This window comes from Hydra vulgaris, chromosome 08, assembly GCF_038396675.1.
Source record: "Hydra vulgaris chromosome 08, alternate assembly HydraT2T_AEP".
Taxonomy (NCBI): Eukaryota; Metazoa; Cnidaria; class Hydrozoa; order Anthoathecata; family Hydridae; genus Hydra; species Hydra vulgaris.
Window position 1 is genome coordinate 2,466,469 of NC_088927.1, and position 23,532 is coordinate 2,490,000.

Genomic DNA, 23,532 nt, shown 5'->3' on the forward strand with positions numbered 1-23,532 from the left:
CAAATGTAATAAAATTTTAGAAATAAAATGTTATGAAATAGCTTTTTTAAAAAAATTAAATCATCTAATATAAGCAGCTTTTAATTTTTTTTATTACCAACACAAAGAAAATAAAACACAAAGTAAAAAAACAACAACTCAACATCAGCAAGTTTCTAAAAATCGGTAATATGATACTCGCGTTTTGAAATTATTATTGTTATCTTTATTTTGATTTAATTTTTTTATTTAAGAATGTTTGACCACGAGCAATGATTTATTCAAGAGCTAGTTTTTGACTAATTTAAAGTAAGAGATTTTATAGAAAAGAAAGCTAAAAAAAGTCTGTCGAATTAGTTGGTAACTAACGCAATGGAGGCTATTGCCCTTCACGACTTCAATCCTCAGTCGTCGAACGAAGATGAATTGCCTTTTTTAAAAGGATCTATATTAAAGGTAATTTATATTTTTATTTTAATGTATTTTTTAAGTATATATCATGAGAGACTGTTTTTATTATTCTAAGTAACACTTGCGTGTCGATGTTTTTATATTTTTTATACATGTTTTGATCAAGTTATTCAATTTGAAGTTCATGATTTTATATTATAGAGTTATTTGTATCAGAATACACGCTCAATATCAAATAGTTTTGTATTTTATTAACTTTACTGCTTTAAAAGTACAAATATTATCAAACAAATAGTGTTAAAATATTTGTAATGTATTATGTTACTGCAGATATTAATTCAAAATTGTCACTTTGTTACTAATGACATTGTAGGATTAGGGCCTTTTAAAATCTGTGCTAAGCATATGGAAATTGCTTTAAGATGCATAATGAAGCCTTATTAATATAAAGTATAGGAATGAATATCTGATACTAATTTTGACCCAGGAATCCATTGACCTAAGAGCAGGTCTTTATTTAAAACTAGAATTCTTTTTGCATTCAATTTTAACTTGTATTGTGTTAGTTTTTGCTATAAAATATTACTATAATTTTATGAAGTGTAGTGTACAGAACAGTACAAAAGAAAAGTTATCATTTGTATATTTTAAATAAGATTTTTTTCTGCTTGTTTTTGCTTATCATTATACTATATATTTTTTAAATAAAAAAAGTTAATTATAATTGGCTGGCTTTTACTGTGACAAAATTAGTAATTCCATGACGCAGCAAAAAATATTTGATCGACAAAAAACATGTAATTTTTATGAACTTCACTCTCTCGTATCATTTTTTATGGTTAATCAAGCACCTTGAGGTAGCCATTTCACAGGATTTTTTTTGTTGTATAGAACTAAAAAAAACTTAAAAAATAAGGGGTCTTATAACTTTAGAAGTGGATCCGAATTTAATGCATTTTTTGTGCTGGACAACTGTTGATTTTTTGACAAAATGCCTCGGTCTTTAGTATGAAAAATTTGCTGTGAAACCTTGATTTGGTGTGAAATGGCACTGAAATAAAATAAGAAAACATCAAAAATCTAGTGCAAAATAAAAACAACGCAAGGTAAAAAAAAGCATTATATACATATTTTCTATATACAAATATTAAGTACCAAATCTTTAAGGAAAATACTTGTTTTAAACTGAGGAAAGACTATAACTATCATATCCACATCTTCAAAAAACACTGTTTTTCCTATATAAATTAACCTTGAAGTTTTTAAATGCTGAGAACTAAAAAATTATGTATAAATGTTAAAAAGAGTCCACATTCCATTAGATTTCTTGTCTCTTATTAAATATATATTGAAAGTTTTGTACAAATTAGATGTGTTTTGGTGCCTAGGAATCCTTACCTTCAAAAGCTTCGTTTTAAAAAATTGTTTCCGCAGCAAGTTTTTAATTGATGGTGGTCTCAAGACATGAGTATTATATAAGTGAAACCACTTTAAACTTACTACATTCTATATATGGCTAAAAAGAGGTTGAGTCAAATTAATTGATGCAAAAAATCTCAATGTTCAAGCTTAGTTATAAAAAAATATATATGAGAAAGTTACGTGTGTTTTTTCAAAAAGTCAAATGTTTTTTGTTGCTTTCTGGAATTGCTTGAGGTTTTTTGCATCAGTTAATTTGACTCAACCTCTTTCCAAACAAAATATACTAATACTAAATAAAATGTAAGATACTAACACTTTTTTTTTAAAGGTTCCCATTGAAAAAGGATAGAATAGCCTTTCCTATATCCAAATTAAGTATTTATATATGCTTTCTTGAAAAAATGATACTTAGATTTTTATGTAGAAATTATGTATACTATGCTTTTTTTTTCTTTATTGCGCTTGAGTTATATTATATTTTTGAGGTCTTTATTGCGCTTGAGGTATATTATATTTTTTTGAATTCACAATGAAGTGATGTATTTTTATGTTTTTACTATTCTGTTTGGTGTCATTAAGCAGCCAATTTTTAATACATATTTCAATACAAGGCAATAACTTTGGATCTGCTTAACTTAAGCTGAAAGACCCCTAATTTTTTAAGTCTTTTTAAAGCTCTATACAAATATCTTCATCATAAATAAATATAAGGACAAAAAAAAATCCTCTTGAATGACTAACTAGATAATAAATTTTCAAACAAAAACAAGCTACCATCACTAGTTCCATCCAACATGGAACTAGCAATGACATTCTCCCATCTTCATGTTTTCCTAACTTGTACAACCTACAACTTTTCAAGTCTTCTGCCAATCATTTTTCTACACTTTAACAATATTTTTTGCTTTGTAGTTACTCCCAACCTAATAGTGGTTGCTTGCAGTCTTGTTTGGAGTGTTATTATTTGTTGTTTGGAGTGTTATTGCTTGTTGTTTAGAGTGTTATTAACTTAAAAAAAAAGCAGCTAATGTTAATATCTTCAAAAAAAACTCTGGTCCATAGAGTTTTTCGGTTAATCAAAAACAGGTTTTAGTAATAGCAAAGTAATTTTAGATGTTCAATTTTTTTTCACTGTTAACTTTTTAAAATATAATTTTTATATATTTTATTGATGAGTCAGTCATTATCAGTAATTGACTTATCATCAAGGTTAAAATAATGCATTATTTTTGGATGTTATCATCAGCAAACTCATTATTGGTGTTAATTTGAAGCCAGCCATTAAAGTTTAAGATTATTGTTTTATACAAATTAAAAACTTAAAATTAGTGCTTCCAAATAGTCTTTTATGGATTTGGTTACTAGTTCTACAATTATTGATTTTGAATTTTTAACGATAGTGCATTTTTAAAATCATTAGGCTGTAGCTAAATGTTATTTGTAGCTAAATGCATCAATAAAAATGGATAAATTTGTAAAAAGAGATCTTTAATCAAATATAAAAAAAAAGCATCTATAAACCTCAAGTAAGATTAAAGCTAAATAAAACAAAAATAAGTTTTCTTCATATTTAATGTGTTACATAATGTTTTAATGAGTTACATAATATGTTTTATGTAATTAGTGTTATATTTATTTTATGTATAAGGTGTTATATAATATGTTTTATGTAAAAGGTATTTTATTTATCATGTAAATTTTATTTACATGATTATTAAAGCCTTATTTTCTAAAACTACATAATTTTAACCAAAATTTGGTTTATTCAGTCTATTGTTGATCACCTAATATTTTCTATGCCAAGATATATTATGTGTTAGCTTAAATATATAATTTTTTATTTTATGTTGTATTAAATATATAAGTATTTAATACCAAAAAGCAACAAAATTAGCAACTTAACTAAAAAGAAAATCCAAACTCATATCCAAATTAAAGAGAAAATTCAAATTCTAAAAAGGCAACTAAACTAAAGAGGAAATCCAAACTCATATAGTTTATATTGTTTAAAAAACCATTGTTACATTTATTAATCAAATAAATTTTTATAACAAAAAAGCTACGCCAAATCAAAAGCCTAATAGGTATAGAACTGAAAACATGAAAAAGAAAACACCTGTTTTTTTGGTAATATCTTGATATATAGTTTGTTTTAGAAAGTTAATATTACCCCATACTAATTTTCTAAGCTTTATTTACTATAGGAACACAGCTTTTCTTGACACTTTAGATTAACAATGACTTATAATATAAATCTCTTTTAAAGTATAGACAAGTATAGACAATTACTTATAATATAAATCTTTTTTGAGGTATAGACAATGAGTTGTAGACAATTCAATATTTTTTATCATGCTCAGAAAATTTAAAATTGAAAAGAATAATGAAACAATTTTTTAAAATAATAAATTCAAAATACTATTATATATATGATCACAATTGTCTATCGGAACACTATTATATATCGGAAACATTAAATAATATAATATTTATGTATAATATAATAGTTGTTAACTATTATGTTATACAATTTTTATAAGTTATATATTTTTTTAAAACAGTAATAATTATATTATAATTATGTTTAGAATTACATTATTAAAGTTTTTTTTTACTTAGTTATAATGTAGGCCACAGCTCCTCCTAAATTTTCTGAAGTTGTAATAAAATAATTGAAGTTGTAAAGTTTTGAAAAAGGTAACTAATATTGAAGTAACCTGGAAATAAAAGAACAAAACACTAGATTTGATTGTTTGGCTAAAACTGTGGAAGATGCCACCATTCCACCGAAACTTTCCTCATTTTATGAGGAAATCATAAAATTAAATGATTTCCTTATCACTTTTCAAACTAGCAATGCAATGATGTCGTTTTTTTAACTAGCCTCTATAAAGCATCCTTTGTAATTTTTGCAGTCATTTTTTTAAGTAATGATATATAAGCAAAAGCTAACTCTGTATACAAGCTGCTTACAGTTATCTTTACTTTTAAAGTTATTTAACTGCTGTTGGATTTTGTCAATCATGGTTTTGCTATAGAGCATGGTATCAAAGTTTTAAAATAATAAAAAATAAGGAAAGTTGAGTGATTTACACAATCTTCAGTCAGAAGCTTTATAGTTCTTGTCCATATTATGTACGTACATTACAGAAAAAAAATTTATTGATAAAAAATCTTGTTCAAAGTACTTCTCGTTTTTCTCCTAAAGTTATGTTGGAACCCGCTCACAGTGGAACGGCTAATTTCTCCACATTTGCTGTTATTATTTTCAAAAAATAAGTACATTTATGTCTAAAGTTTCATACAATTTAAAAGTATTTTGTCTAAAATTTCATACAATTTTGACCTGTTGCTTCAGAGAAATTGGACTTAAAAGCATACACCTGATTCTGACACCTAACAGATTGGAATATGGAATGTCGGCAATATATTGCCTATCTCATTTTTCCTTATTCTGAGGGCTGACCTATTTAAAACAAATAAAACAGAAGAGAAAAACACCTAAAAAGAGAAACAGCTCTTTCATAGCATTATGTCAATGAATAAGCCACTTTGTGCTATGAATAAGTCGTAACATTTTTTCGAAAACAAGTCTTTTAAGAATAATAATCTGTTTTCTAAATGTCAGATTGTACTTATAGTTCTATGATAATCACAGCTTTAATAATAGTCTTACATTATTAACCACTTAACGAATTTGCTCGACATATGTCGAGCAAACTTTTTTAGCCAAAAAAAATTTGCTCGAGATATGTCGAGCATTACCAAAAATTGGTATACTTTGAGAGCTAGCTCGCTATATGTCGAGCAAAGCTTCTGATTGGTTATTATGATATCTGATGCGCTTCCTGTACGATAAACTCTTCTTTTTATGACTGCCACGCGCCAGTGTTTACACATGGGCGGTTGGAAGTGCATTGCATTGTTTCGTGACTTTTTTTTAAGTGATTGATAATTTTGCATGAATTATCTGTTGCGTAACCTGCATTGTTGAATTATTTGTGCCCATTTTTTGTGTTACTTATAAATATGATGGATTCCGACAGTGACGAAGGAAGTTTATTGGGCGATACCGACTCAGTTCATGTTAGTTCGTCTGACGATGAGAGGAGTGATTCCAGTGACAGTGAAGGTTTCTCAGACGATGATTCTGAAGAAGATGAGCCTACGCTTGCAGACGTGCGTGCATGGCAAATTGAACCTCAACCAACGATACCTCATCCTAGGTTTCCATTTGTTTTCGGCAACCAAAATATTCCTGCTGATGGAAATGCATTAGACTTTTTGAATTTATATTTTGACGATGAACTAATCAATATTATTGTCACTGAAACAAATCGGTATGCATTGCAGAAAGGCGATAGAGATTTTCCTAATACCAATGCAAGGGAGATTCGTGTATTTCTCGCACTCGTAATGTTGCAAGGCTTGGTAGTAAAGTCTAGTCATTGGCTTTACTGGTCAAAAAAACCTCTCTTAGACACTCCATTTTTTAGAGAGTGCATGCCTCTCAAAAGGTTCAAGGCACTAAAAAAATATTTGCACTTTGCAAATAGTGAAGACTACAATCCTGAAACTCACCCCCAACCAAAATTGAACAAAATTTACCCTATTTACCAGCTTCTCAGCAATAAATTCAAAACATTGTATAAGCTGGATCGTGACGTGACCATCGACGAAAGTCTAATGCTTTATAAAGGTAGACTCGGTTGGGTGCAATACATCCCTCTGAAACGTGCAAGATTTGGAATTAAATTTTATATGTTATGCGAGTCTTCAACTGGATACGTTTAGTCTACTATTATTTATACGGGCAAAGGAACACAAATGGATGAAAAGTATAAAGATCTTCCTGCAGTTTCATCAAAAATTGTGATGTCTATAATGGACCCGCTACTCAACAAAGGTCATTGTTTGACAACTGACAATTTTTATACTTCGCCTGCACTTGCTGAATTATTGATAAATAATAGAACTGACACATATGGAACCGTCAAGCAAAATAGAAAAGATATGCCCCCTCAAATAAATTCAAAGAAGTTGAAGAAAGGAGAGACTATTGCATTTCGCCGTGGAAAAGTTCTGACCATGAAGTGGAAGGATAAGAGGGACGTCACTTTACTTTCCACTGTTCATTCTTCGGAAATGGTTCAATGTCAACGAGGGCGCGTAGCTACCAGTATTCCCAGAATTGTAAAGGATTACAATGATACGATGGGAGGGGTCGATCGAGTAGATCAGTCATTATCTAGCTACCCCATCATGAGGAAAAGGGGAAAAAAATATTACCAAAAAATTTTTTTTCATCTTCTTGAATTTGCAGTATGGAATTCTTATATATTATATAAGCAAGCTGGACATACTAAAAAACCGTTGGACTTTCGAATGGATCTTATTGATCTTCTTGTATCCACGTATAAAGACAATTCAGTGAAGAGCAAAGGTCGTCCTAGCACAACTCCCTCTCCCCTTCGCCTCTCTGGTCGTCATTTTCTGGATTATGTTCCCCCAACAGAAAAGAAAGATAAACCGATGAGATACTGTGGTGTTTGTTCACAAAAGAGAAATGCGCTAGGAAAAAAAGTTCGAAGAGAATCAAGATACCAGTGCTCAGAGTGCGATGTTGGTTTGTGCGTCGTTCCATGTTTTCGTGAGTATCACACAAAAGTTGACCTTACATAAGTCTGCAAAAACTTATTTTCTGAACTAAAGCCTTATATTATATATATAAAGCGTAATTATATATTGAAAGTCTTATATTATTTTTATTGTGTTACTAAGGAAAGAAAAGGAATAAGTTTCAGTTTCATGTCGTATTGGGTTTTATAAAATTGTTTTGAAAATTTTATAAGTGCCTGCAATTTCATTATAATCTCAAGTAGTTTTCTATTATTTCAATGTTCATAAATTTATAGAATGCCTTATTTTATTCTTATTATTTATAAATACGTGAAAGTTTCTTGTAATAAAACTACTTTTACAGTTAAAAATTTGAAATTTTTGTATGCGTGATTTTGCCTAGTCTCTACAATTTTACAGTGCCATAAATGTACATTTACGAAAGTTTATGTAATGTTATATAATTAGAGTTTTTAATAAAATCATAAATTTATAAATTTATTGAAATCAACTTTATATTTTATTGTTTAGAAATAGAGGAAATTAAGTTTGCAACTAGGTTCACTTCAATTTTTCAAGAATTTTGCAAGAATTTTATGCAATATTGCAATGCTCGACATATGTCGAGCAAGTTTTCAAAGGTCAATTAGGAAGGTCATAAATTATTAAAATATATTAAAATTTATTAATTATTATTATTTTCCTTTTTTGCATGGTTAAAACAGTAAAATCAATTAAAAAAAAAAATAGATTTGTTTTTGACACACTTTTGAAAATTAATAGGTTCGTTAAGTGGTTAATTAAAAAACAATAATATCCTTATATAAGTTACTCAATATCAAAAACTAAAAAAAATGATAGTTGTGACCTTTGAAGTCACAAGATTTATGTTTCCACTCTTAACTTGCACTGATACCATTCTTTGTTGGACTTACCATATTTTCCATTACATACAATAGTTTTTGTCCTCTTTGCAAATATTTTGTTTTTTTAATTGTATTTAATCATCTGAGTTAGCATCATCATGCAATGGTATGGTACCACTAGAATCAATGGAATCATACTGTTTTTTTGTATTTTTTGTATTTTTTTTGTTTTAATGTTCTTAATAACACTTTTTTTTGGTTGTTTTTTTCTTTCTTTCTTTTTGATTTTCTTTTTTTCTGGATTATCTGTGCTTATACCTGAAGCAAGTTTTATGGAGTATCATCATCTAAAAGAACTGGCTCAGGTCTATCAGTCACGTAAGATGTGAAAAAATCATTGTCAGAAAGTATTTTGGAATTTATAATTTAAGTGTTGGTCTTTATATACCTATTTGGAATATACGTCATGCTGAAAGCTGCTAAATAAGCATCTCTAGCAAACTGTGCAACTTTATAAACACTGACTTTTTTCCAGGATTTTAGAGCATTCATTCATTAATAGCTTTCCGTTTCTTGTTTTAACCGTTAAGCTTGAAAATTTGATTACTTAATTTGATTACATGATATGAAGGACTACTAAGCAGGCTGTTATACCAAAACAACAAATTGTTTGGTTTACATTCTGACAATAAAGGATCTCTATGATTATAAGGCATGTCACATATTAGCATAGTTAATATGTGACACATTAACTATGACAATAAAGGATCTCTATGATTATAAGGCATGTCACATATTAGCATAGTGATATGTGAGTGAATAGAATAATACAAAATAAGTTTTGACAAAATATTATGAAGTTTGAAACAAAAATAAATTATTTAAACTTTATTAAAAACTTTGATTTTTTATTATTTTAATATTTTTTTAAAAAATTCAATAATGTTTTTATTGTTTAAGAAAGTTAAAAAAAAATATTAGGGAAAATTTTGCCTCAATTTCTTAAAAAGTTGTTTTTCTTGTCAGGATGCACACCAAAAATTTGTTCTCTCATTATAGATCAGACTGTTTTTTAGTCCTTAAAAAACAGTCTGATCTATAATAGATCTTGTTTTAAAGTGTAATGCATAAAGCAATTTACAAACGCCTTAAGCGATTTTAAATAGCTTTACGCGTTAAAATAAGCAGCAAGCAATTTCGTTTGAGCGACTTTTTATCTTTTTTTAACTTTTAAATTATTTTATAAGCAGTAAGATAAAAGATGTAATTAATTAAAAAACTCAAATAAAATTAAAAGTTTATTTTTATTATGTTTTTATTTTATTGTAATGATTGATTTTTTAGGCTTGAAGCAAAGATCATAAAAACATAATTTAATTCTGATAAATAATATATGATTTAATTTAAAACTAATTTAATAAAAATATATAATTTCATACTGATTAAAAAAAAAATATATATATCTACAAATAATTTAGATTTTGAAAATATATAATTTAATTTTAATTTTAAAAATGTATTTATTTTTATTAAAATTAAAGTTAATACTTGGGTTTAACTTAACTGTCAATTTATTTAAAAATATTACTAAGTATTATTCAATATTGAAATTTTATTTGTACTTAAAAAAAATCAGCTCATTTTTATCGCTATTGTTTTTTCAGTTTTTCATCCTAAACTTTTTTTTTGTTTGAAATAAAATTTTAAATAAATGGTTGCATCACAAAACATAATTTGAACTTTTTTTTTTATAACGCAAATTAAATAGCAGCGATTAATTTTTAATAAACAATATATACAGCAATATAATTTTAATAATAAAATAATTAACTAATAAACTTTTAATAAACAAAGTAAATAAATTAACGTAATTTTTTTATTTGTTACTCACTAATTTTTTTAAAATAAATCATTTGTAGTTGCAAAGCCGCAATTAGAAATTTAAGAAATAATTATTTTTAAAATTCTAAAGTTTAACATATTTTAACTCATTTATGCAATTGTTGAAAAAAGAAAGAAGTTTGTTAATATCAAACATTTTTAAAAATGCAATATTAAATTTAATTATTTAATTTTTTAACATTAAAAAAAATAATAAAATAAACAATCCCTTATAGTAATAATAAAAAAGCCGTTGAATAACTCGTTTTGTGGTAATTAATATTATTGCAGTAATTTAAAAAAGTTAATGTCTGTAAAAAAATGAGAGAAGTTTATGGCGTCAAATATCGCGTTATACTAATGCATTAAGCATTTTTTATTTAAAACAAGGCCTGTCTTAATATCATGCAATTAAAATTGTTGAATTGATCAAATTTTTGACATAAATGTACTGCATTTGACTAGTGCCTAGAACCTATTGATGTATTGAAAGAATCAATAATTGTTTAATGAAAAAGCCAAATTTTTCAAATAGCTCAATAGCGTAGATAGTTGGCTCTTTTAAAATATTATATGGTTAAAGACATAACCTTTAACTAAACATATTTTACCAAAATATTAATCTAACATTCTTTGTGAAAAAGAAGAGCAAATATATATAACAATAAAGCTTATATCTTAAACAATACAATAGACTTTATCTTTAAAAAAATGAGTAAACGCAAAAAAAATTTCTTCAAAATTTTCATTGCACCCTAACAACATTATTTATTTTAGTAGAACTGTACATTTTTTGTAGGTGACAGGTATCCAGTGTTACCATAAAAAGAGTAAAATAGAATTATGGTATTCATGGTATCATATGCTGCTAAGTTAGAAATAATTGCATCTGCTCTTTTAATGCCTGGCTCTTTCATACACACTCTCCTTTATACAATAGTAATAATGCCTAGCTCTTTCATTCACACTCTCCTTTATACAATAGTAAAAAAAAAAATCCATCAACTCATTACCCTCACCTTTCGGGTGAGCGGGTAAATGTTTTGGGGTACTTTTTGTTTCTAGGCCCCAATCACAGTTGTTTTTTTGAGAAACAATATTTGATATAAACATAATAACATAAACATAATTTTGGGATTGTTTTATTCCCAGGCTCTAATCATCGTATATATTTTTTTGCAAAACATTATTTGATTTAAGTATAAACATACTTAAGTTTGGAGTTTGCACAACTCCAAACTTAAGTATGAAAGTGTCAAATTTGTGATACCAAAAAATCTGATTGCTGTCGTTGTAATGGTGTTTAGTCCTGATCTGTGTACTATACAGTGGTGCAATATGGATTTTTTGGTGTTTAAGGTTTTGTATTTTCAGGCATTGTTCTAACTTCAAACTTAAGTATGTTTATATGTAAATCAAATGATAATGTTTTGCAAAAAAAAAATGATGATTAGAGCCTTGGAACAAAACAATCCCGAAGTTTCGCCCCCTAACCCCAAGAGTGATAGCAATGAATAAATGAATTAATTCTTTTACTATTTTATACTAAACTTAACTTCATTCGCAGGTTTTTAATTTTATAGAATAATCTTTTAGAGTTAATCTTTTAAAGTTAACACCATTTTTAACCTCCTTATTTTGAGGAGAGTGAAAACTTTACATGGTCATAACTTTTAAAATCTAGAAAATTTAAATTCTCTATATGAATTTAAATTTAGTATTAGAAAATAACTAATTTCAAAAACTTATTGCCTTCACATACAAATTTAGTATTAGAAAATAACTAATTTCAAAAACTTATCGCCCTCACATTTAAGGTAAGTGGGCCAACTTATTATGATATTTTTTTCCCAGACTCCAATCACTTCAATTTTTTTGCAAAACATCATCTGAATAATCATTAGCATACTTAAGTCTGGAGTTTGCACAACACCTGAAAGTTTCAAATCTGCAACACCAAAAAATTCAAATGCAGTAATAGTCAAGCGCACCCATCAGTGTGGTCAAAACTAAATTTTGTTGACAGAAATGTATAATATGACTATATGTTAATGTTTACTAATTTGCTAACCTTTGGTATATTCAGGCCCCTGCCCCATTCTAATATTTAATGGACTGTTGCAGGAATTTTGTATATAGGTCGTTCTATGTCAAATCAATACAAAACCCATAAAAATGGCACCCCAAGCTAATTATCATTTATTTAATGCATTAAAAGTTTATCATAATATAAAATCAAATAAATGGCTGGTTTTCAAAATTTTATAAGGTTTGTATAAGTATATTTGATGACCTTTCAAACAATACATATTGCCTATTTTTTTCATTTGACTATATCACCTTAACAAAAGGCCTCAAAAAAACACTTTTAACAAGGCATAACAGATTTTTTAAATCTAAATATGTAATTGCTAATCGCTCAAGACTAATATTTTGGGATTTTCTTATCTATAGTGTAAGCTTATAATCTGGCTTGTTTCATTCAAATCAATGAAAATGTTTTTTGAATTTTGGAAACCCTGCCTTTAACTGTGAGACTCAGTTATCAACAGTTTTGTTAGACAAATTGTTTAAAACTCTTGTTGGTTTGAAGCAACTGACCTCTAAAACTGCTATGAAAGCCAAACAAGCCTAATTTTTGTCAAATGTTTTTCTCAGCAAATAATGTAACAATATGAAATGGAAAAACTTTGAATCTCACAGTTTACCAATGTAAAATAGTTTTTTATCTTATGTCAAATCTTCTTGTCAATGATATTAACAATAACTTGTTCATAAATCTAAAATGAAATAAAGCATTGTGAAGAATAGGAAAGAGATTTGCTTTTGAAATTCAAGAAATTAATAATAAAGTTGCCTTTTTGGTAAAAGCTGTTAAGCTTAAAAAAGATGCTGATAACTGCGCATTCAAAGCAGAAATGAATAACAATAAAACAATCTTATTCAAATGAAATGACTTAAAAAGATCTGCAATTGATAAATGGTAAGTGACCAGGGTTAAAATTTAACTGGGATTGGGTAGTGAACAACCAGGATTGATATTTGACCAGGGCCGGGGCCGGGTTCGATAAAATATAGCCGGGGCTAAGTTTGTGACTGGGGCTGCATAAACATTTATACATCCTAAAGTACGTTTTTTTTTCAAAATTTATGTTTGATTTTGTATATATATGGATTTATAAACATCATTATGATCAACATGATCATGATCATTATGATCATCATCATCATCATCATCATAATTGTCATCATTATCATCATCATCATCATCATCGCCATTATCATCATCATCATCATCGCCATCATCATTATCATCATCATTATTGCCATCATCATCATCGCCATCATCATTATTGCCATCATCATCATCATCATCATCATCATCATCATCATCATCATCATCATCATCATCATCATCATCATCATCATCATCATCATCATCATCATCGCCATCATCATTATCATCATCATCATCATCATTATTGCCATCAGCAGCAGCAGCAGCTCTAGCCTTCCTTTTTTATGCTGTTTCTCTAATCATGGTCAATGCTCAAATGAGCTATAATCTTTATTACAATAAACCAAAACTCATTCTTGCTTGGCTTCTTATTCAACAAATTGCATCCTTTTACTGTATCTGTTCCTATTTATTAAATACTGGCGTAAATATGCCAGTATTTAATAAATAGGAACTATTTATTTAATACTGGCATATTTAAAATATATGAATTTAAAAAATATTAAATGTAAGTATTAAATTATAGTATATAAAGAATTATAAATTTATTTTTAGCCCCAGCTATCAACCCCTGCTAAATCTTACAATTTTGCTGGGGGCGGGGACAGGTTTGGAAAAAGTCTAATTTTTAGCTGGGGTCGGGGCCCCGGTTGTTTACTAAGATTGGATTTGATAAAAAATTGCTGGGGCTAGGTTTGTGACTGGGGCTGCATAGACATTGATACTTCCTAAAGTATATTTTTTTAATTTAAAATTCATGAAAACTTTAATAAAACCTTTTCTGTTTCTATAATAATATCTTGATCATCTTCTTTCCTCAACTAAAGCTTGTTCATACAATATGTAACACACTCTCCCAAAGTTTTTATAATTCTACCACTATTTCCGAACCAGTCTAACCTTCTCTGACAAAAATTGTTCTGTATAACATTTTTTCTTATCTATGTCTAGGATTGTCGCTCCTTTTCTTGATTTGTTAGAGTCATATCACACATCTGATCATCACCTTCTTTTTTACAAATACTACACCATATAAATATAAAAGTTTATATAAGTATGTAAGGGTTTATGGCTGCGTAAGGGTTTGCGCATGAGTGTTAATGAAGTTATTAGTAATCAATTTTAACAATTGCTATTTATTTAGATGCCAGTATCTAAATAAATACCATCTAAATAATCATTCTCAAAAGTTTACACTATTCTTAATTTCCAGTAACTATAAGGGTACTGCAATGTTCTATTTTTGAATTGTTTCTTTTAAATCTTTATCTTAATCCAAAGAATTTCTTTATTTTAAAAGACAATCTTACATCTAAAGTAAACTCGGTGCAGTGTTCATTCACTCGGAAGTTACTTTCTGTATGTCTGTGTTCTGTCTGAACCTCTGGCGCAGTGTTGGTTCACCCGCCATAAGTTCAGACAGAACACAGACATACAGAAAGTAAAATAAATAGCAACTGTTACAATTGATTACTAATAACTTAATTAACATTTGTGCTTAATTACTAATATTTTCATTAACACTTGCACTATTGCACCCGCTTCCCGACCAAGTCTGCAGTTCTTCAGATCTTAGTGTTAATGGGTACTATCCTCTGATTTGCAAAGACTCCAATATTTACTTGCTTGGTTTGGGGTATACATGTACATCAATTTACCTATTTGTCATGTAAGATTTTGAATCGTTCTCCTTCTTTTAAAGACTGCACCCTTTTAGATATAATTTCTGATCAGATTGATCAAGCCCTTTCTCTTAACCCCTCTTCCAATATTGCTGTTATTGGTGACTTTAATGGTTATTACACTGAGTGGTTTGGCTCTAACACCACTGACCCTGCTGGCACTAAAGCCTAAAACTTCTGCATTTCTCAATCTCTTACTCGAATATTAAACTTTTTGACTGGTTTTCCTGACATCTTCACCATTTACTTTCACTTCTTGATATATGTCTAGTCTCTGATCCTAGCTTGTATTCAGGTTCTTATTTTTTTCCATTAGGTGATTCTGACCATGCATTGATCTCTATAAATCTTTCATCTTGTACTTCTTTTTCTGACTCACCCTATTATCACACTTCTTACTACTGCCCTAAAGCTGACTGGGATTCTTTTTGTGATTTTCTTTGTGACCGTCTTTGGGCTGATATCTTTTTTCCCTTAGCTGATAAATGTACCTCTTATGTAACCTCCTGGATTCAAGCAGGAATGGAAGCTTTTATCCCTTCTATTCGGTTTCAAGTCAAGTCTCATTCTGCTCCATGGTTTTCACCTTCTTGTGCAGCTGCTATATCTTATCCTTATCATTTTTTTCATATTTAAAAAAAAAATAACTCCGTTGAGAACAAATAGCAAAAATTGCCAAAAATCGATGTAAAAAGGTGCTTTCTGATGCTAACCTCCATTATTCTCAATTCACTAAATCTTGTATCTTATCTCAGAAGTTAGACTCTAGAGACTTATGAAACATCTTCAACAGCGTCATTAAAAATGGTAGGTCTAACATTCCTGTTAGACCTACCATGTTTTCCTGGCTCATACAACCTACAACTTTTCAATTTTTCTGTCAACTGTTTCCTTGCTCTATAGCTCTATTCTTTTCATTCTTGTTGGGTGTGAATCAATTTTTTTAAAAAACCATTATTTATTTTCTATTAACTCATAGTGGTTGACAAGTTTTATAATTTTTTTCCTAACACCAGCTAAATCTTATGATTTTTCCAGGGCCTGATTTGTAAAAAGTTCCGTTTTTAACCAGTGCATTCTCTAACTAGTATTTCCAGTGTATTGAAGTGCAAGTAAGCAAAGTTAGTTGAACTTTGCTTTCTTGCACTTTAATACACTGGAAATTTTTTTTTTGTTCACCTCCTCAAGGCCAAGAAGGCCACTACAGATGAGGAGGCTACTTAATAGTGGTTATAACCCTCTCTCAACTCTATAACTCCGAAACATGAACCTTGACGAACAAGGCTGCTGCGCTGTGAAACAATTTGGAAATACTAGTTAGAGAATGCTTAAGAACAAATTAACTAATCACAAATTTATGAGTTGTATTTATTATTTCATGTAATAAAGTTTTATTCCTTGATATACCTTTAGTTTATTTGTATGCTTATGCCTCAAATCTTGCTCAACTATTTAGATAAGTAAAGTTTTTAATGATAAGTCCAATTTTCAATTATTTTTTGTGTCATTTATTTTCCTAAAAGTAATAACTTCCTTCAGGTATTTGTTCTTTACTACAAAAATTGATAGGTTTTTAATTTTAATTTAAAAAAAGTTGTACTTATGATGTGTATTTCTTGTAGATGGTGGGATTCTTAGCCCTGGTGAAAACAACTTACCTAAGTAAAGAAAAACTTGGTATAAAGCCCCTATAACTTTTACTTAAACAATAACATACATTTCAAAATTCTTTTTTATATTATTGCATAGTTTTTTTTTTAACAAATAAATTACATAGTTTTTAATAGTTTGATCTTTCAAGTTATTTAAAAAAACTGACATAAAAAAAGTTACATACCAAAGTTACATGAAAACATAACATTATCAAAGTTTTATTTATTTAAGTTAAATAAATTAACTATTTTAAAATGAATAGTTTAAGTTTTTTATGTAATTTTTTTGTGTATATTTATATAAAAATTTTTTAAATAATTTTTGTGTCTATATTTAAAAAAGTTTTTTAAAATAATTTTTGTAAATTTAATAGTTGTTAACATAAAAGTATTTGTTAATATCCGATGTGAGTGTAATTTTAACATTCGATGTGAGTGTCATTTTAACATCCGATGTGAGTGTAATTTTAACATCTGATGTGAGTGTCATTTTAACATCCGATGTGAGTGTAATTTTAACATCCGATGTGAGTGTCATTTTAACATCCAATGTGAGTGTCATTTTAACATCCGATGTGAGTGTCATTTTTTTTTTAATTTTGTTAATTTTTATGTTTTTTTAGGTATTAAATATGACAGATGACAAAAACTGGTATAAAGCTGAACAAAATGGAAAAGAAGGTTTTGTTCCGAAGAACTACATACAAATGAAACCACACAGGTACATCAAAAGTTCATTTTTTTGTTTATACTGTATGTCGAGATAAAAGAATATTGTGTTTTTCCTAAATTTGTAGTATTTTGTACTATGTGGTAGTGGTGTAGTGGTAGAGGGCCCCAACACATCCCTGGTAGTACCAACTTGTTTCTCTGCACACCAGTCTTGTTTGTCAAGGTTCGTGTTTCGAAGTCATAGAGTTGAAAGGGTTGTAACTACAATTATTTTATTTTTGAGCTCAAGAATTACAAAAAGCTGGAAAAAAAGGTTCTTTAATTTAATTTAACACATTGACAATTGTATACATGGTTATAAAACCTATCTGTTGATTGTCCAATTCTACAACTTAAAATATGTCCTTTTAAACAAAGTCTTTAAATATTTATTTTCCCAGTGTATGTAGCTTTCTTGTTACATTATAAGCATTTTACATTCTTACTATTACAAGGCTTGTTATGTTCCATGACCAGGCTTAGACAGGAATGATGTGCGATCGCACTCTGTAACTGACCATGCTAATAATGTTTTTTCTTTACAATTTGACCATGACTGTTTTAGTGTTTTAACAATTTGATTGCAATAAAAAAACCATTACGTTATGAACAACAATTAACTGTTGATCTTTTCTAATGTTTTTATTTCATGCAAAAGCTTTAAATAAAATAAAAAATTAATTATAATGATCGTTTAAAATAAACGCATTTTGTGTAAACTTAATATCTTTATTTTTTTAGTAGTTGTGTATTTTTTATGACAAATTTAAACATTTTAAACTATTTTCCAAATGCCTTTCTAAAAATCTTTCATAAGATTACTTTTTTATATATACTTTAAATTATGACTATGTTTAATTAAAATCTTCCCATTGCAATGGAATGACTTAATTGCTTTATTTTTTTTGTTTTTATTTTTCAAAGAATTTTTTAAAAAAAAACCATTTTTTTAAAATTTGACTTACTAATAAGGTGTGTCAATTTTTTTTTTCATTTTGAAAAACGGCTAGGTTACTTTTTGTGAAGAATTTTAAAAAAATTAAAAAAAATGTCTTGCTGGGTGGGTCAGCACGTATATGAAATGACTAAAATACGACTAATTAACAAGGGGAAAAATAATTGAAAAAATATATGCATTTTTTAAATTTTTAATAAACTTAGAAATTATTATGTTGAATTTTAAGAAAATTTTATATTTGATTCAAAAATGCTTAAAAATTGACACAGAAAGTGAGTTTTTGTGAAGAGTATTTTTACAAAAATAAGCCACTTTTTTCATATTTTAGAGGGAAAATATGACGGTAGAGTGTGTAGTTATTTCCTTTTTTTATTAAATTTTTCAAATCAAGGGTGTATTTTTGTGAAGAACTTTATAAGGATTTTTTTATAAGGATTTCGAATGTAGCAAAATATTCAAGTTTCTAAATAATAATTTTTTTGAGTATTAAACACAATTCTAAAACTAATAATAAAACAATCAATTTTTTTATAACAAACAATATATATTTTTTATAATGATAAATATATTATATAGTACTGTTATCTTTTTTAAATTTACATATAATTAACAAATAATAGTTTATAAATTTTATTTAAAATTTGTAAGTCTGGCTAAGTTATATTTAGAATTGTTTTTGCTCATGAAACCTCTGCTGACTTCCTGTACTCTTATATATCCTTCTCGTTTTTCATGCGAATATGTTTTTGTACAAGCCTCTGTAACCTATATAAAACATTAAAAATAACTTTATAAATATTTTCAATAAGTTATTGAAAACACTTAATAAATTATTATTTTCTTATAATTAGATAAAAAAGAAACCTGCTTAACACAACGTTCAATGGATTGTGAATCTGGAACAACAATAGGCTTGTAAAAATATTTTCTGACTTCATGGGTTGTGAGGCTTGTGGTAAGAAGTGGTTCGTATACTGAATCTTTCCACTCAATTAGATTGGTCAATTTATCAGCATCAGTAATTATGCATGGGGTTTTGCGACTTCTTACTGAATCATCTCCAAACTGGGTATTGTCATCTCCTTCCCCTCTCATTTCTAATATCTTTTGCACTCTGAATTTTTGTTCTTCTTCATTGTTAGAACACAAAAGAGTCTGAATAATGCATTCACTAAAGGCGAACCATGCAGACCTCTTTACAGTTTTTATTACTATTGCAACAACCTCTTTTTTTTTAGACATTTTAGTTGTTTCAATTGGAATAAAATATGCCTAGGTCCATATATCCAGGAATGTTTTACCTTTATTTGAAAACAGCAAGGAAAATATACACCAACTATAAATTCAGGTTCATACACCAACTATAAATTCAATTCATACACCAACTATAAATTCAAATTAAACGCAGGTTTCTAAGGTTCTTTTCTGTTAAAAAATGAATTGAAACCCACAATCTACAGAAACAGTTGGTTGTAGTAAGCCATCTTGAATGAGAAACATGACCTATTTCAAGGTTTATTAAATTTTCAGGTAAAACTCCAAATCTTATTGCTGTTACAATTCTGCATCCGAAAGCTTGATCAGCCGAAAGGTCCTTAACTATTTTGTCTGGCAAAGCAATTGGTGGTTCACCTAAAGTTATCCTTTCAAAGTTCTTGTTTACTTCTAGATCTGTAACTGTATCCAGTCGTTTACCTAATTCACTTGACCATTTATTATTTGAAAGTGTTTTTCCGTCTAATTCAACTATTAGATGTCTGAGGGGTAGTTCATTAGTATAAAGAGCGCATATTATCCAGTTCATCTTTTTATTAAGTTTCAATTCAACAAATTTTATGACACCTCCTTCCCATCCAGTATTAACATTTGTTGAATCACTGACCAATGCTTGAATCAATTTGTTAACACCATGTTGAATCATCCATTCAACTAAATGATTGGCAACTATTTCGACATGCTTTTTTTCTTCAGTTGATTTTTGTGGAGTAAAATGAAACAAAAATCTGCTGCCTGGTTCCGTGCATGTAGTATAATGTTCCTCTTTAATAGATCCGGGAAAAACCAACCTGATCCTTTTACTTCTATTTTTATGTCTTTTCTACTATCAAACAAAATACAATTGATGTTCCCATTGTCTATACATTTTAAAGTTTCATTTTCAACTCCATCATTACTTCATCTTGAGCTCTTACAATTTTTTTATGGTCAACAATAAACTGTGTATCTTTCTCAGTAATCAATCCTGCATCAACCCAGGCAGCTGTAGTCAAAGCCGCAGCAGTTCTAGAAGAAACTCTGTATCTAAATATATACATTTTTTAGTTATATTTAAATGAAGAGATTTTTTTTTTTAATTTTAAATAAAAAATATATATTTTACCTTAGACTATGTATTGCAACATTTCGTACACTTTTAGTATTATATTTAGACTTTTTTACTTTCAAAATTGAAGTACTAGGTTCTGTGTTGAATTTTTCATCAGTGAGTTCAGCTTCAGTCATTGAAAAATCATTGTTTAACGTTTTATTTGTTGTTATGCTGTCTGCCCTTTTTTTAAAAAGCTTGTTTATTAGAATGGTTATATAATGTTTTAACTTGTCTGTTGTGTTCAGGCATATCTTTGAAGATGTTTGAAGCAAACTTTTAGCACCAATTTATCTCTTATGGTTATAATATAAAAAATATCTATAATAGGAATTTTATATTGCTTAGAGCAGTTGCATGTAATGTGGGCTTGTTGTTTACAAATAATTTTGCAACCAAACTCTTTACAACCAGAAATTGTACACTTACAATTTAAAATATTTATCTAATTTTAATGTAAACTCTTTTATTTTCTTTATTTTCTCTGTTCACTGATATTAAAAACGTAATGTCCCAAGCTTTTATAATTTTTTACACAATATTCTTTTCAGAATAAATTATAGGAGCTTTAAAATTAGCGTTTGCCTTTTGCCACTGCGTAATAACAGAACATGCAACCTTTTTTGCCATATCTTTTATTAAAAAGGTTCTGGAGTTTTTATCACATTGTTCTCTTAATAGAACTGCACATTGAAGTATGTCTCTATATGTTGGAAGTTCAGAGAGTAACATCTCCTTTCCAGTACCAACTAATTCTGTAAATGCAGTTTTATTCATGTTTCCTGTCTTTATCGTTAATTTTTTGTTGTAGGTTGCCATAATATTTTCTACAATTTTTATATTTTGTTTAGTTTATATATAATCAAATTTTCTTTATAATATATAATCTTATTTAATCAAATTTATACCCAAAAAATATTTTTTATTGTCATACTTGTCACTACATTATCAGTAGTTGTGAAAAAATATTAGATAATAAAGTGATATTACTTAAGTAACATAATTTCAATTAACAACTTTAACAGCTGTTGTTCAAAGGAAATATTCTTTACAGATAACAAGTTTTTATTTAACAATGTTTTCCCAATGTGTACTTATTTTCATGTACCTATTTTATCTTGTAGACAAACACAATTAGTTATTAAATACAATTGAAGACATAAGTGGATGAAGGTGTTATGTTACACCAACATGGAACTGAGATATCAGGAGTTAAAGTTTTGAACACATATTGTTCTAGATATTTCACTAGATATATCCACTGTGAAAATCGTATTTTTGCACATTTTTGTGCGGTGTCATTATGTTCATGTGAAAGAGCGTTACTTAACACCTTTATTTGTGTAAAAAAGTGGAATTTTGTATTTTTGCGACATAACGCCTTCATCCACTTATGTCTTCAATTATATCTTGTAAATTATTTTTACGGATTCGCATTCCTTGTGAAGTTATTCACAAAAATAAACTACCCTTATTTTTAAAACTTAATAAAAAGGAGAAAAGACAGCACACACAACAGTAACTGTCTAAAAATATATAAAATATTTCTCCTTAACTAGCCACACTTAAGTCATTCTTAACTTAAGTTGTTTAAAACCAAGCGTTCCCCCTGACTAAAATCTTTAATTTTATTTTTTGATTCATAAAATTCTATTAAAAAAAGAAAAAAACGACGTATTCTACTGTCACATTTTATGTTTAAAATATTAAAAATATAAAATAGAAGTAAAAGCATTTTACGTAACTTTAAAAAAACGTTCCAAAAGATAAGTTTTAAAGTGATTTAGTTCAGCCGCAATTAAAAACGTAGCAAAAAGTAAATTTTGCTTTGAGTTTTTTAAGTTTTATTTTAAAGCTTATATATTTTCTTTTTAGTGAAGAATTGTTTTCTTTTTCATTTTATTTTTGTTTTTTTCATAGTTTTCGGACATAAAAAAAAAAAGACTTAAAAAGGCTTAACTAAACTGTTTAGCTTAGCGTTTCTTTTTTAAGAGCGTTTCTGAAATATTTAAATCATCAAAACATCTAAACAGTCGTGGTCAAGTTTTCATCAAGAAAAATTATTTGCATGGTCAGCAATAGTGTTCGATCGCACAGCATTCCTGTCTAAGCCTGCATTGCTTTTAATTTCATCCTTCATAAAATATTGCAAACTATTTAGTTCTACTGTCAAAGCAGCATTTGACACTACTGTGCCACTAATCTTTCACTGGGATGGGAAAACTTTGAATTATTTTACTGGTAATGATATTTCAACCTCATGAGTTATCTTTTCATTTAAAATATCTTACTTCTTTATTGGTTATTTGGGTTTATGTAGAAGTCTATTTAGTAGATTAGGTGGTTGTTTAAATGCAGTTATTGGTTGGATATTAGAAAAAACTTCCTTTACTCTTTCACTTTCAGCCAATCATTACCGCAATAATTTAGATCTTCCTATATTTATGAATGGTATTGTACTCAATGAATCATCGAATCTTCATCTTCTAGGATTATCTCTTACTTCAAATCTTTCTTGGAAATCATATATCAAATCCATTGCAAAATTAGCATCTGCTAAGGTTGCATCTCTTTATCGTGCTCCACACTTTCTTACTCTAAAGAATAAAGTTCTTTATCTCTATTTATAGAGATAAAGAACTCAATTCTTTATCTCTGTAAATCTCAAATCCATCCTTGTATGGAATACTGTTGCCTTATCTGGCGGATCTTCCAATGATACCCTTTCTCTTTTAGACAAGGTGCAAA

The 23,532-nt window shown here is 28.2% G+C and overlaps 1 protein-coding gene across 1 annotated transcript in view; it reads left to right on the plus strand.

Annotated features, from left to right (window-relative positions):
• Positions 1-233: 233 nt before the first annotated feature.
• LOC100199343 (growth factor receptor-bound protein 2) overlaps positions 234-23,532 on the plus strand; it is a 33,263-nt gene continuing 9,964 nt past the window's right edge. Inside the window, exons 1-2 of the mRNA XM_065802260.1 lie at positions 234-435; positions 17,374-17,471. Of these exons, the coding sequence (XP_065658332.1) occupies positions 352-435; positions 17,374-17,471 (182 nt within the window). The 5' untranslated portion in view covers positions 234-351. The remainder of the gene's footprint in view (positions 436-17,373; positions 17,472-23,532) is intronic.